Genomic DNA, 13,304 nt, shown 5'->3' with positions numbered 1-13,304 from the left:
AATTAGGAAAACTTAAAGAAATTAAAAGAAACTTAATAACCAAAATAAAAATAAATACATGAACCATCAATCAGTTATACAAAAGAAATTATTTTATTCTGTCTTTACTAGTTAACTCCATAGGCATAACCACAGTGGGGCAGGCTAGGTACTTGCTCCCCTAGTTCATTTAGTAAAACGAAAAATTATAGGTCAATATCAATAGATTATAATAGTATTTCGCGGCAAGAAAGCATGTTTGAATAGTAGCAGGAGCGCTCTCTGGTGAATGAGTAGGGAACTGGCGGTTCAAGGTCTGGATGATCTGTGGTAAAACTCAAAAGATTATTCAGAGTGATTCAAAGAAACGGGAAATTTTGAAAGTTGTGTTAGTAGCCGTGGGCGATTGGAATCACTTGATAAGTGACGCCAGCCTCTCTAACCTAACCTGCCATTTAGTTGTCATGGATCCTTGTAGTGGTGTGCAATATGCATTTGCTATCAAAGCGTTTTACAAAAACAATGACAGTGTGGAGGGAGCGTGTAAAGAATTTTGCCGTCATTTTAATCTGGGACGGCACGACCGTGTTCGATCAGCACACACAATTAAAACATGGATATCTAATTTTGAGGAAACTGGATCGGCAATGAAAAAGAAACCTCCAGGCCGTGAGCAAACCATCCATACACCACAGAATTTTCAAGCTTTAAAGATGCTGTCACACGAAGTCCACATCGGTCAATCCATCGTCTCTCAGCATCTTTACAATTGCATAATTCAAGTGTTCAAAGAATGTTAGTGAAGGACTTGCAATACCATCCATACAAGTTGCAGATCGTGCAGGAACTGAAACCGAACGATGCAGTTGTGCGAGCACAATTCTGTAATGTAATGCTTCAGAAGATAAATGATAACGAAGAGTTTGTTCAACAACTGTGGATGTCAGACGAAACGCATTTCCACCTTAGTGGATTTGTTAACAAGCAAAATTTCTGATACTGGGCATAAGAAAATTCTATGCAGCTACACCAGCGTCCATTGCACAGCCAGAAAGTGACCATGTGGTGTGCTATATCATCTTACGGTGTTATAGGCCCTTATTTTTTTGAAGATGACAATGGTCTTGCGATTACAGTGACGTCGGCTCGTTACGTAGCCATACTTGAAACCTTTGTTGTGGAACAACAAAAGAAATTTCCACCGATTCTTAACACAACCTGGTTTCAACAAGACGGAGCAACGTCACATACTGCACGAATATCGTTGGCAGCTGTACACCGATTGTATGGACAACGTGTCATTTCACGAAATGGTGACATTAGATGGCCTCCCAGATCGCCTGATCTCTCAGCTTGTGATTACTTTTTGTGGGGTCACCTTAAAAGCAAAGTGTTCCACAGTAGACTGCTACAACAGAAGAACTGAAGGCGAAGATCTGAGAAGCAATTGCGGAAATGCCAGTTGAGATGTTACGTCAAACCATGAACAATAAAACGAAGGGACTTCGTGAGTGTTTACGTAGAAGAGGAGGTCACCTGGAAGATGTCATCTTAAAAAAAATAAACTAAAATGTATGTATCCTAAAATGGCAACATTTGTACAATTACATGAAATAAAATTCATTTTCTAAAAAAAATTTTTCATTAACATTATTTAATTTTTTTAATTTCCCGTTTCTTTGAATCACCTGTAGTATGTTTGAGGTTGGATTTAGCGGGAAAGTTCTAGTACCATCTGTTCCCTATTTAAGCTCTACAATCAGTGCAAGTGAGTCAGTTGACACATTTCAGCTAATTGAGACTGCAATCCTGTAACAATAGCAACCTAATATGGATATTAGAAACTTTTTTACCATGCAAGGTACGAGTATATATCTATATTATTTTAATTTGAATCTATGAGTTGCAAAAGTATCTAATTAAATAAACCTAAAATTTTCAGGAAATCCATAGACTATATTTTTGTTTGTAATAATAGTGATTTTGATGCTGTCTTTATTACTGAAATTTTAAGAAAAATCATACAACACTAAATAAGGAAATAACAACAAGTATACCACACTCCAATAATTTTAAATAATGATTGAAAATTATAATTAGCTATTTTTGCAGCAGTTTTGCTTAGTTAGATGGTTTTGAATTTTGAAATGGTTACTTTTGCAACTATCTACTTCTGCTAGTTGCAAATAATAAAACAAATTTGAAAAACATTAAAAAATACCATCATTCAATAACAAAAAACATTAAAAGTTTGATAGCTAATAAATAGTGAATGATTCAAAATTCATAATAGTTCAATTTTTGTTTTGATCAAATTCAATCAATATAAAAATTGTTACACCCAACATAGTCTTGACACAAAAATTTTAACCTCAAATCAGAACCATGTTGGTTCACATTAATTTCATTCTGTACACAGCTACAGCCTATTAGATTTGACCATTCCACCAGTTTCTTTGTGGCTTTTTTTCCTACATATTCCAGTAGTACACTTAGTTGAAATAAAAAAAAATTTACTTTTGTAAATTTGAAAAATGACAGTTAGATGTTTTAGAAACTCATCAACTCATATTTGCATTAACACCATTTTCTACAAACAAAATTTTTTTTTTACTGATTTTCCAAACTCTGTTTTATGAAAAATTATATGGAAACAATAAAAAACATTTTTAAGCTTGAAGTTTCTAGTACAGAAGTCTGTACAGAGTCTGTTCAGAAGCTTAAAATATTAGTTACATTAATTTTTTTGGGAAGTGTAGTAATAGTAATTTCTTTTAAGGAGAGAAAAAAGGAAACAACCAGATAAAAGTAGTAGTGAAAGTAATAGCAGTGGTGAAGAGAAATTAAAGTAGAATGTTATGAAAAATCAAGTGGATCTTCGCTACAATCTGATTCTGTTATACAGTATTAAACATATTTTGATAATGATGTGTCACTGGTTTGGATGTTCATTTAATATGACTTCTTCTCAAAAAATGGAGGTTTTAAAAAACTGTGGATCACCAATGCCAAGTTATGACTTTGCTAAGAGTGCTGTGAAATTAAAAAAAAAATTTAACTACAGCTAATTGGCGGATTATGCTGCTTGGCTGCGTACTACAAGAGATTAAAAATGTGTTGTGAAACATGGCCTTAATTAATTTTAATGTTACTTTAATATTAATTAAAATTAATTTAATTTGTTTCCACTGTGTGTTGTTTCCACCAACTAATGTGCATGGCATTTTGGGTTCTTTCATAGTGAGGCCCTTTACTCGCTATAAAGACATGTACGAATTCGTGAAATCTCACACGCCATCTCAGTGGTACAAATCAGCAGCCACAGCAGCAAAACCTTTTTGTTGAGAATACACTCATTGATGTACAGATGATTTCTGTCCAGCAACAAGAAAAGAGGCCCAACAAGAAAATTGTTGCATCAATCATTTTGACTGCGATGTTTTGTGGTATATGTAACCTACCTTTGAGGGACAAAAAAAAATCATGAAGATGTTTATAAAGATTTTATCAAACTCAAAACTGATGCTGGTGACCACATTTTTAAAGAGCACATAGACAAGAACACAAAAAATCCCACTTACTTGTCACTACTGATTCAAAATGGAATAATCACCCTACGTGACGTCATTAGAGAAGACATCACTACTTACGTAAAGAAGCCATGTGCTTACAGTATCCTGGCAGACAAGACCAGTGATATATCAGGGAAAGAGTAACTTTCCATTGGGGTTAGATTTTTTTATGTAAAAAGAATGATGGTTTGTGAGGAATTTCTAAGTTTTGTAGAGTTGACTGACATGGATACAAAATCTATAGCATCTGCAATTAACAACTTTGTTGAAAAGGTAGGCCTTGATCCAGAAAAGTGTGTTGGAGAAGGATATGATGGGTGTTCCAGTATGGCAGGAAAGGATGGTGGTGTCCAGAAAATTATTCGAGAAAAGTATACGAGAGCATTATACTTTCACTGTGCTAGTCACAAACTGAACTTAGTGGTAAATGACTTAAACGAAATAGCAGTGATATGAAATACAGTCTCCACAATAAAAGAAATAAGATTTTTTTCAAGAATCGGCCCTTCAATGAAAATGCATTCCAAATATACCAATGCTCTGTGAAACCTGTTGGTCTCAAAAATACAAAAGTATTGCCATATTCAAGAAACATTATATGTAAATCGTTATGGCAATTGAAAAACTATCAACAGACAGTAACAATGCAATGAAAAAAGCTGCTTTTCAGATGCATTGCACTGCTGCAAAATGAGAATTTTGTTAATATTTGTCTCAGCAAAATATTCGGCACACCTGCAACCGGTGGTAAATGCTCTTCAGTTTGTAAGTGTGGACTTACTTCAATGTGTAAATCACAGACATCATGAGAAAACATCGTGGAAATGCGATAGTTGAAAGTGAAAGTGTTATAGCACAGGCTGAAACAATTGCCGAGCATCTTGGAACAGATTTCAATATACTGCAAGTCATAAATCAACAGAAACATTGTGCAAATCCACCAGCACAGACTCCCTGAGAGTTTTGGAGAAGATCACTAATTATTCCGTATATAGATTCATTAATAATGTCTCTGGAACAGCATTTTTCTGAGAACTTGCCTGCATTCTCATTGCTTACATTACACCCTCACATAATGCTTGATGTGATGTATGAAAATTTTTTAAAACTCTACAAGTTTTTGTAGTTACTACAATTTGAATGATTTCCTCAGTGAAGCTGAAATTTGTTACAATTGATGGAAAGGAAAAAATGTGCGACCAAATGCCAAACTGAAGGAGATAGAACTAACTGCACTACTTAATAAACCCAATTGTTCTACTATCCATAAAACTTATCTCACTTGCACAGGCCTACACAACATGCACTTTCGAAAGATCCTTCAGCACCTTATGCAGGATAAAAACTTTGTTACTGTCAACAATGAAAGAAATCGACTTGTCAATCTTTGAATGATGAGTGTGCATAAAAATAGGGTTCTGTTCTGAAAGCTAAAAATAAATTTGAGAAAGAAATTTTGTCAAGACAGCCAGAACTCTCGTAGACTAGTGCTGAAATAAGATTTAGATAGATTTGAACAGCATTGCAACTAATTACTTTTAGCATTTTCAAATGTTCAAATAAAACCATTTTTTAACAAAAAAACATTATCTTATTTTTGTCCACCCTGGAGAAACCCCTGGCTACACCTATGGGTAACTCAGCAAATCTATCAGAAAAAGGTAAAAATTTTCAACTTCTTATAATTATTCTTATTCTAATGTAGCTTACAAACTCAGGATTGTATGTAATATTTTTTCATCAAGAAAACTAAAAATAAAATAACCATAATAAAAGTTTCAGTTAGCCCTTTCTTAAAAAACCATTATATGTAAAATATCTTACACAGACTCTGTTGTACCATCATTGTTTAACGATTCAGCAAAAATATCTTCACTTTCAGCATCTTCTACTAGTCCTAAACCCAAAAGAAAAGATGACTAAATCATACAACACACCATTGAAAAACTGAAATGCATCTGTTCTAAAAAAATTACAAATACTCTCTTATCACACAATTATACATTTTAATGGGTTGCAGAAAAAGTTTCTTTGTACTTTAATGCAAAAATAAAATGTGGTTTGTTTATATTTTGAATGAAATTTATTAAATCAATTATGTATAATTTTGATCAACCAGCCTTTGATTAAAATCATAATACCATCGCTAGAACTTCTGTATTATCTGGATGAAAGTGACTTTGACAAGCGATTTCAAAGCCAATTTTATTGATTTTTGAAGTCAACTTTAAACCATTAAGAAAGTTTTGTAAAGGCAAAACAAATGGTAGTCTGATGGTACAAGGCCAGGAATATACTCTGAATGCGTTAAAACTAACTTTTCTTTTTCCTGTTTAGCCTCCGGTAACTACCGTTTAGATAATTCTTCAGAGGATGAATGAGGATGATATGTAATGAGTGTAAATGAAGTGTAGTCTTGTACATTCTCAGTTCGACCATTCCTGAGATGTGTGGTTAATTGAAACCCAACAACCAAAGAACACCGGTATCCACGATCTATTATTCAAATCCGTGTAAAAATAACTGGCTTTACTAGGACTTACGCTGGAACTCTCGGCTTCCAAATCAGTTGATTTGGGAAGACGTGTTCACCACTAGACCAACCCGGTGGGTTGCGTTAAAACTACCCGGCCAAGTTCTCTCAATATTAAAGATGGGTTATTAAAGATGTGTGGAGTAATACTGACATGATGAAAGATAACAACTTTCCTATCAATCAATTCTGGCTAAACTTAACCTTGATTGCTTAGCATAATCTTTCCACTTGACAGTAGCGGTTAGAATCAATTGTTTGAGTGTGTGGCAACTGCTCACAATAAAATTCCCTTTTCAATCTTACACAACAATAATATGCTGATCTTACTCAATTCTTTCCATGATTTCATAGATTTTTTCAATCACTGACCACAGTGAGGTGCATTATTGACATCAAATTCTCCAGGTTGAAAATGCTTGAACTGACTTTGTGCTAGACGTACTGATCTTGTCCACAAATATTACAAACGTTTTAGCAGCCTCAGTCACATTATTTACTTTTTTGTAATAAAATTTCAAAATATATCATATTTCTTCTTTATTTTCACTCATTTCCAAGACCCAATAATTTTTAAATAAATCAACTAATATAAACCTTTCAAAAAATACTTGGTGATATGTCACCTTTCAGAAGCATAAACATATTGATTACCACATTTGCTTAATATCACCAGAGTACTGCAGTCATAAAGCCATTAACAGGGAGAAAATATAAAAAAAACTTTTTCTCCAACCACAATATGAACATAAACAAATGAAAAAACATAACATGAAAACTAGAATACTGTTTGTCTCATGACAAAATGAAAAGAATTTCTCAGTACATCTTCCATAAGTGAAAATAAAGAAAAAAGTTCATATAAACATGAGTCCAAAAATGTTCTGTTTTCAAGTTATAGTTTGTGAAAAATGTTGCCTTGATTTCGGCTCCAATGATAAAATGAAGCCATAATGAAATTCTTGGAACCTCAATGAAAGGGGTTTCAAATGAAATTAGTTTCATGCAGTTTTTGACCTGAAAAACTGAACAAAACAGATCCAACAAATGTACTCATGTATGTATATATATATATATACTAAATTTTGAAAATATTATTGTAAAATACAGAAACTGATGTTTCAAAAAACAATTTTTTAAGTTTGATATACAGTAATAACTTGCTTAAACTGCCAGTTAAATAAAATTTGGCAAAAATTTTATATAAAAAAGTTTGCAAGAAATTTGTCGATAACTTAGTTCTGAAATAATGTATACAAGTAACATCAACTTAACATAAAGAAAAGTCCAAGAAATTTGACTTTTATTTATAAAAAAACACATCAAAATTTAGCAGAAAAATACTGTATTCATATTTTAAATCAAAACAAGAACCGTTTCAGTATTGGACAATGCTGGATTCCAGTTGAACCTCTTGACCAATGATGTTTTTATCATCAAAATTATACTGTATTTAGAATTTAGAGTACAATTGCTAAAAATGATTAATTATTAAATATAGATTATGAATATTATAATTAGATGGGGGTGCATAAAATGTCATGATTTGAAAAATCCAGACATGCATAATCTGACCAGATTAGCATATTCTACCTTATGCTTTCAAAAAGTAATTATACACCTGTCATGCAATATACAATATGTAAAACCTTACAGTAATTGTTGGAAATGGTGCAAATGAGCATCCGTACATATCTGTATGCATTCTTCTTGTTCTCAAAAACTCTTATAAGTTGTTCATGTGGAATCTTCTTGGTAAAATCATGAATAGCAGTTTGAAGTTCCAGGAGGCTATGTGGCTTTCCTCAATAAACATTACTTTTTGCATATTCACAAATGTAATACATACTTAATATAAATACTTATACAAGTATATAGTGTTATATACTTATACTACTTCTATACTTAATATATACTTAAGTCTGGAGAATGAGATAGCCGCCACATGCCCTTAGAAATGATTTAACCTTACTCTTTTGCACTAACTTCATGAACTGACTAGTTGTATCTATGATCTTGTTGAATCCCAGCACTATTAATTTCATCCTTGATTAGTTCTATGAAATGTTGAATTATTTCACAACAATGAGTTGATTTATTATTTCTGCGAAAAATACTGGGTCGACTATTCTTCTCTTTGATAATCCAATAAACATCCCAATCTTCTGGTTATGTAGAGGAATTTCATGAACAGTATATATGTTGATGGCAGACCATAAACATGAATTCTGTGGATGCACACACCCTGACAAATGGAATCATGCTACATTGAAAAAATAGAAAAATATAGTCCAAAATGTAATCAGAGTTATTTGTTAGAAACTGTTGAAACCATTCACAGTGTTGAATTCACTTTACACAGTATGTGGTCAATAACTTTCAAATCACTTTCATTTTATATGGGATGAGACTGAACATTTTACGAACTGCCTTGTATGCAATTGCTACACCAATGTTTGGACTACGTTGTGTTGTAGTAGCTGGTATGTTTTGCAGTATCTCTTCACAGAGTACTGATGGTCTAAAACAATCCCATCTACCTAAATTTCTTGATTAGTACTTTTACACTACATCAATTAGGAACCAATGTACCTGGAAATCTAACAGAAAAATGTTCTCACTATCTGTATGCACTCACCATGTTCTCAGAAGATGTATTGAATGAAAAATATTTGCTGTTTGAATGTTTGCACCATTCTGAGTGCACACAGAAAGAAATAGTCTCAATATTCAAAGACAACAAACATACAAATGAACAATAAAGAACCAGACATTCTTCTCTTAAAGAAGCAAACTGCACGGAATGCAGGATTACCAGCCTTTGCAGGAAAAATTATTTGCAGCACATGGAATACAATTCCTCAACATATAGTTGTGTTTATGTAAGTTTATAGTTACTTTTCAAAAGCACTGTATATGTAAACTGTATAGCCATACATTACAACTACATAGTTGGGAAAGTAAAATAAAATAATTACAATTATACTTTACCAGTTAGAATTAAACAATTATAGTGAATTAAACAAGTTGCAGTAAAAATAGATTACATACCTATATTTTTATGAATTTCTGATGATTCACTAGAAGAGAGGTTTATAGGTATTGCCATATTCACTTGCAATGTACGAGTTATATCATAGCTGTAGCTGCATAAGAATTTTAAAAATATGTTACATTACATAGTAAAGAAAAAAAAAAGTAATAAATTTCTAAGATGATACATACCTTCACAACTTTGTTCTAAGTAGCAAAAAATAATTTAATGAGGTTTAATTAAATAAAATATTTTAATTTAATTACGTCTATATTAATTTAATTTTATAAATTTATATATATACGAGGTGCTACCCAGAAGTTTGAGGAATTTTACCATAAAAATAAAATAGCTTACCATAACTTATAATTTCCACTGTCTCCTTCAAAGTAATCCCCTTGGGCATTGATACAGTGATCCCAGCATTTTTCCCATGATTCCATGCATCCCTGGAAGTCTGCAGGTGTAAGTGTTCGAACCACGTTCTGCATTTCTTCCTGAATCTCCTCAATTGTGTTAAAACAACGGCCTTTCAATTGAGATTTTATTTTCGGAAAGAGAAAGAAGTCGCACGGGGCAAGGTCAGGCAAATAGGGTGGGTGGGGAATCACTACCGTCTTTTTCGAAGCCAAGAAATTTCGAATGGCTAGCAATGTGTGCGTGGGCATATTGTCATGGTACAGAACCCAGTTGTTGTTACCCCACAGATCTGAATGTTTGCACCTAATGCTTTCACGTAACCACTTCAAAACTCCAGAATAGAACATCCCGTTGACAGTTTGACCAAGAGGAACAAATTCCTTACGGATAATGCCTCTGATATTGAAAAAACAATCATCATGGACTTCACGTTGCTGCAAACTTGGCGTGTTTTTTTGGCCGCAGTGAACTTGGCGACTTCCACTGCGATGACTGCGGCTTAGTTTCAGGGTCATACCCATACACCCTTGTCTCATCACCGGTTATGATGTTGGAGATGAAGTTAGGGTCATCTCTTGCTGAATTTTTCAATTCACTACAGACAGCTACGCAATTTTGTTTCTGGTCGCTGTTCAACAGTCTCGGTACAAATTTTGCAGCAATGCGTCTCATGTTCAAATTGACCGACAAGATGCGTTGCATGGACCCATATGACATTTGTATGATTGCGCAAACATCATGGATTGTTTGTCTACGATCTGCAACAATAGCTTCTCCCACTTTCGCGATGTTTTTTGGTGTTGTGCTTGTCTTGTGTTGTGCTTGGTCTTCCTGAACGCTCATCGTCATCGACTGTCGTTCGTCCATCTTTGAATTGTTTGTACCACAAAAAAATTTTACTTTTACTCATAGCATTGTCACCAAATGCTTCCACAAGCATGCGATGGGTTTCTGCACCAGTTTTTTCAAGCATGAAGCAAAATTTGATGCAGGTTCTTTGCTCTTTAAAATCTGCCATTTAGAACTTCACCAAAGCAGTAAAACACAACGTTACAAAACCGCACGAAAGTCAACAATGCAGCCTCTCACCGTCACAGCTGTTGGAACACTGATTCACAAAGAGTACTGTTAGCCACATCTAGCAGCAGCAGGTCATACCATTGCTGGTACAACCAGAAATTCAAATTCCCCAAACTTTTGGGTAGCTCCTCATATATATATATATATATATATATATATTCTTTATTTTTAATAAGTTATCTACTTATTGTACATAGTTATTTGGATATAATCATATTCCAATTTTAAATTAAAATTTAATTACTGAAATTCAGTAGCACATAAGTTACAAAAACATTAATGAAAAAGGATTAAATTTAAAAAAAATACGCACAACTAGGTGTCCAAATGAAACTGTGCACATTCAATGTATATTTAAATTTATTATTCAAATAACAATTATGGAAACATGAATAATATATATTATAATGGATTTTATATTTACAGGAAATGCTCAATATAGTCATCATTTTCCTTTAAGAAAAATCTGAACAAGTTTCAAAATGTTTGAAAATACACGCTGAAGTACCAAAGAGTAAGGGCATTTACAAATTCAGTGATTTTACTTTTTAATTCATTGAGGTATGATGATTATTCTTGTAAACAGATCCTTTTATCGCTTCTAACAAACAGAAATCTGTAAGTGTGAGCACTGGTGATCTTGGGATGTGTTTTGAAATAAGCCTATCCCTGAAAATTTCATGAAGCAAATTTAGCAAGTATGCTGCAGCAATTTCTTCCTCATTTAGACGGTTGATGAATTGATAAATAATTTCATTGCAATTACTTTCTGAGTTCACTGTGTTCTATAAAAATTATATGATTATCTATTTACATGATATAGTAAACCAAACTCCATTGTTATCTATGTTTAGTAATGCTTACCTTTCTTAGATTCATTCTTTTATCACTTCATGCATTTCAGAACCACTCCATTGTCAAAACTTATTGTATTGATACTTTTAAATTTCTGTTTATCTTTATATATAGTGTTTAGTGTAGACCCTCCCTATACTTGACATCATCCCTTATCAGCCCTTCTTCTTGATTATTTGTTATTAACGGTCATACTTATTTTTAAATTTTATTTACCTATTTCCTGCTTTCAATAAATTAAGGCTCTTGAAAAGGGCAACAGCTTGATTATTGACCTATTTATTTATGATCGTTTTATTGTTACTTTTAATTTAAAGTTTTCTAGATTTTCTAAAATATTCATTCTTCTTCCCTTAATACAATTGTAAATTAATTTCACTGATTATTCCATTTCCATCGAGATATGTCCTTCTTTTATCAAATGTGTTGCATAATTAGAATAATTTTTTAATTTTTGAAAAATCTCATTTGTTCATTATATCTTAATTTTAATTTTCTTCCTGTTTGTCCAATGTAAGTTGCATTGCATTTTCATGTTGCTTCATATACAAGTACCGTATACCATTACTGTTGTATATATCTTTTTCTTCTACAGTGAAATAAAAATCTTTTTTAGTGTATTATTTATATTTATAGCCATTTTTATATTATAATTATTAAAGAATTGTTTAATTGGGTAGATTTCTTTTCCAGTATATGTTAATTTACTCTATTTAAAAATTTGTTTAGCGTTTGTTATTTTAATTTCATTTACTTTATTTTTATTAAATTTTCTGATCATTTCTTTTTTATACCCACTATTTTATGTAGTCTATCTATCATGTACTATGTAAAAGCTGCTAATTTATGCTCCACTGAGTGATTCGAATTATAAGCTATGATGTTATTTATAAAGGTTTCTTTTCTGTATATTTTAAAATCTAGATATTATTTATTTTTACTTTTAGGTCTAAAAATTAATAGTTTCATCTTTCTCTTTTTCCGATGTATTCTTAATGTTATCATAGAATTTGTTAATTTCTTCCAGAAACTTTTCTTCATTATTATTTATTTATTTTCTAAATATTACTAAAGTGTCACCAACGTACCTAATATATTCTAAACGTTTGTATTTTTTCATGATATCTGGTATATTACCTTATCATACTTTGTAGGAATTACATTGTTTTCGTTATGTAATAGATATCATGAAGATTATTCAGATCACACCTGTCTGTAGACACAAACCGATTAACAAAACCACACTTCATCTGAAAAAATGTTACATCGAGAATGTCTTCTCCTTTTTCTTTTATAAAATCCAAATGCTAATGGCAATATTTTATACATTTATGAAAATCATAATTGTATAACTGACATAAAGCAGTTATTTTGTATTTTAAATGTTTAGTCAGTGCTCTCTGTGTACTACTCCTTGATATTTCTATTTTGTGCCAATTCTATGAACGCATAAAATTTTGGATTTTCAAGCTTTGTGATCAGAAATATCATTCAATTTTTCCTCTGTCAGATTAGATAGTTTTCCAAGCTCAGATGGATTTTTAATAAAAACCAATTTCTTGGAACTTATAGATCAAGTTTTGCATATTATTGTAATGTGTTACCTACTGTATGAGCTCTGCTCAGAAAAATAACCAAACATTTTTAATTACATGCTAACAGAGATATTTAGTGGCATTCAATTGGTAGCATTATGTTCCAGATAAACTCCTCTGTAAGCTCATGTTCTTGGATTGTTGATATCTCATTTAATTTTCATATTATTGTTATTTGAGTGAAATGTGTTTAAATGTTAGTAGCAATTTTTTAATGTGCAACTTTTTGATGATTG

General features: G+C 32.2%; 1 protein-coding gene across 3 annotated transcripts in view; it reads right to left on the bottom strand.

Annotated features, from left to right (window-relative positions):
* The window catches only part of FIG4 (polyphosphoinositide phosphatase FIG4), a 105,335-nt gene that overhangs the window by 81,139 nt on the left and 10,892 nt on the right, over positions 1-13,304 (bottom strand). For all 3 annotated transcript variants that reach the window (XM_075382451.1, XM_075382452.1, XM_075382453.1), the window contains exons 4-5: positions 9,136-9,230; positions 5,376-5,448 (exon numbers count right to left, since the gene is read on the bottom strand). In XM_075382451.1, the coding sequence (XP_075238566.1) occupies positions 5,376-5,448; positions 9,136-9,230 (168 nt within the window). The remainder of the gene's footprint in view (positions 1-5,375; positions 5,449-9,135; positions 9,231-13,304) is intronic.

The sequence above is a fragment of the Lycorma delicatula genome, chromosome 1, assembly GCF_047948215.1.
Source record: "Lycorma delicatula isolate Av1 chromosome 1, ASM4794821v1, whole genome shotgun sequence".
NCBI classification, from domain to species: Eukaryota; Metazoa; Arthropoda; class Insecta; order Hemiptera; family Fulgoridae; genus Lycorma; species Lycorma delicatula.
This window is presented reverse-complemented; position numbering and strand designations above follow the sequence as displayed.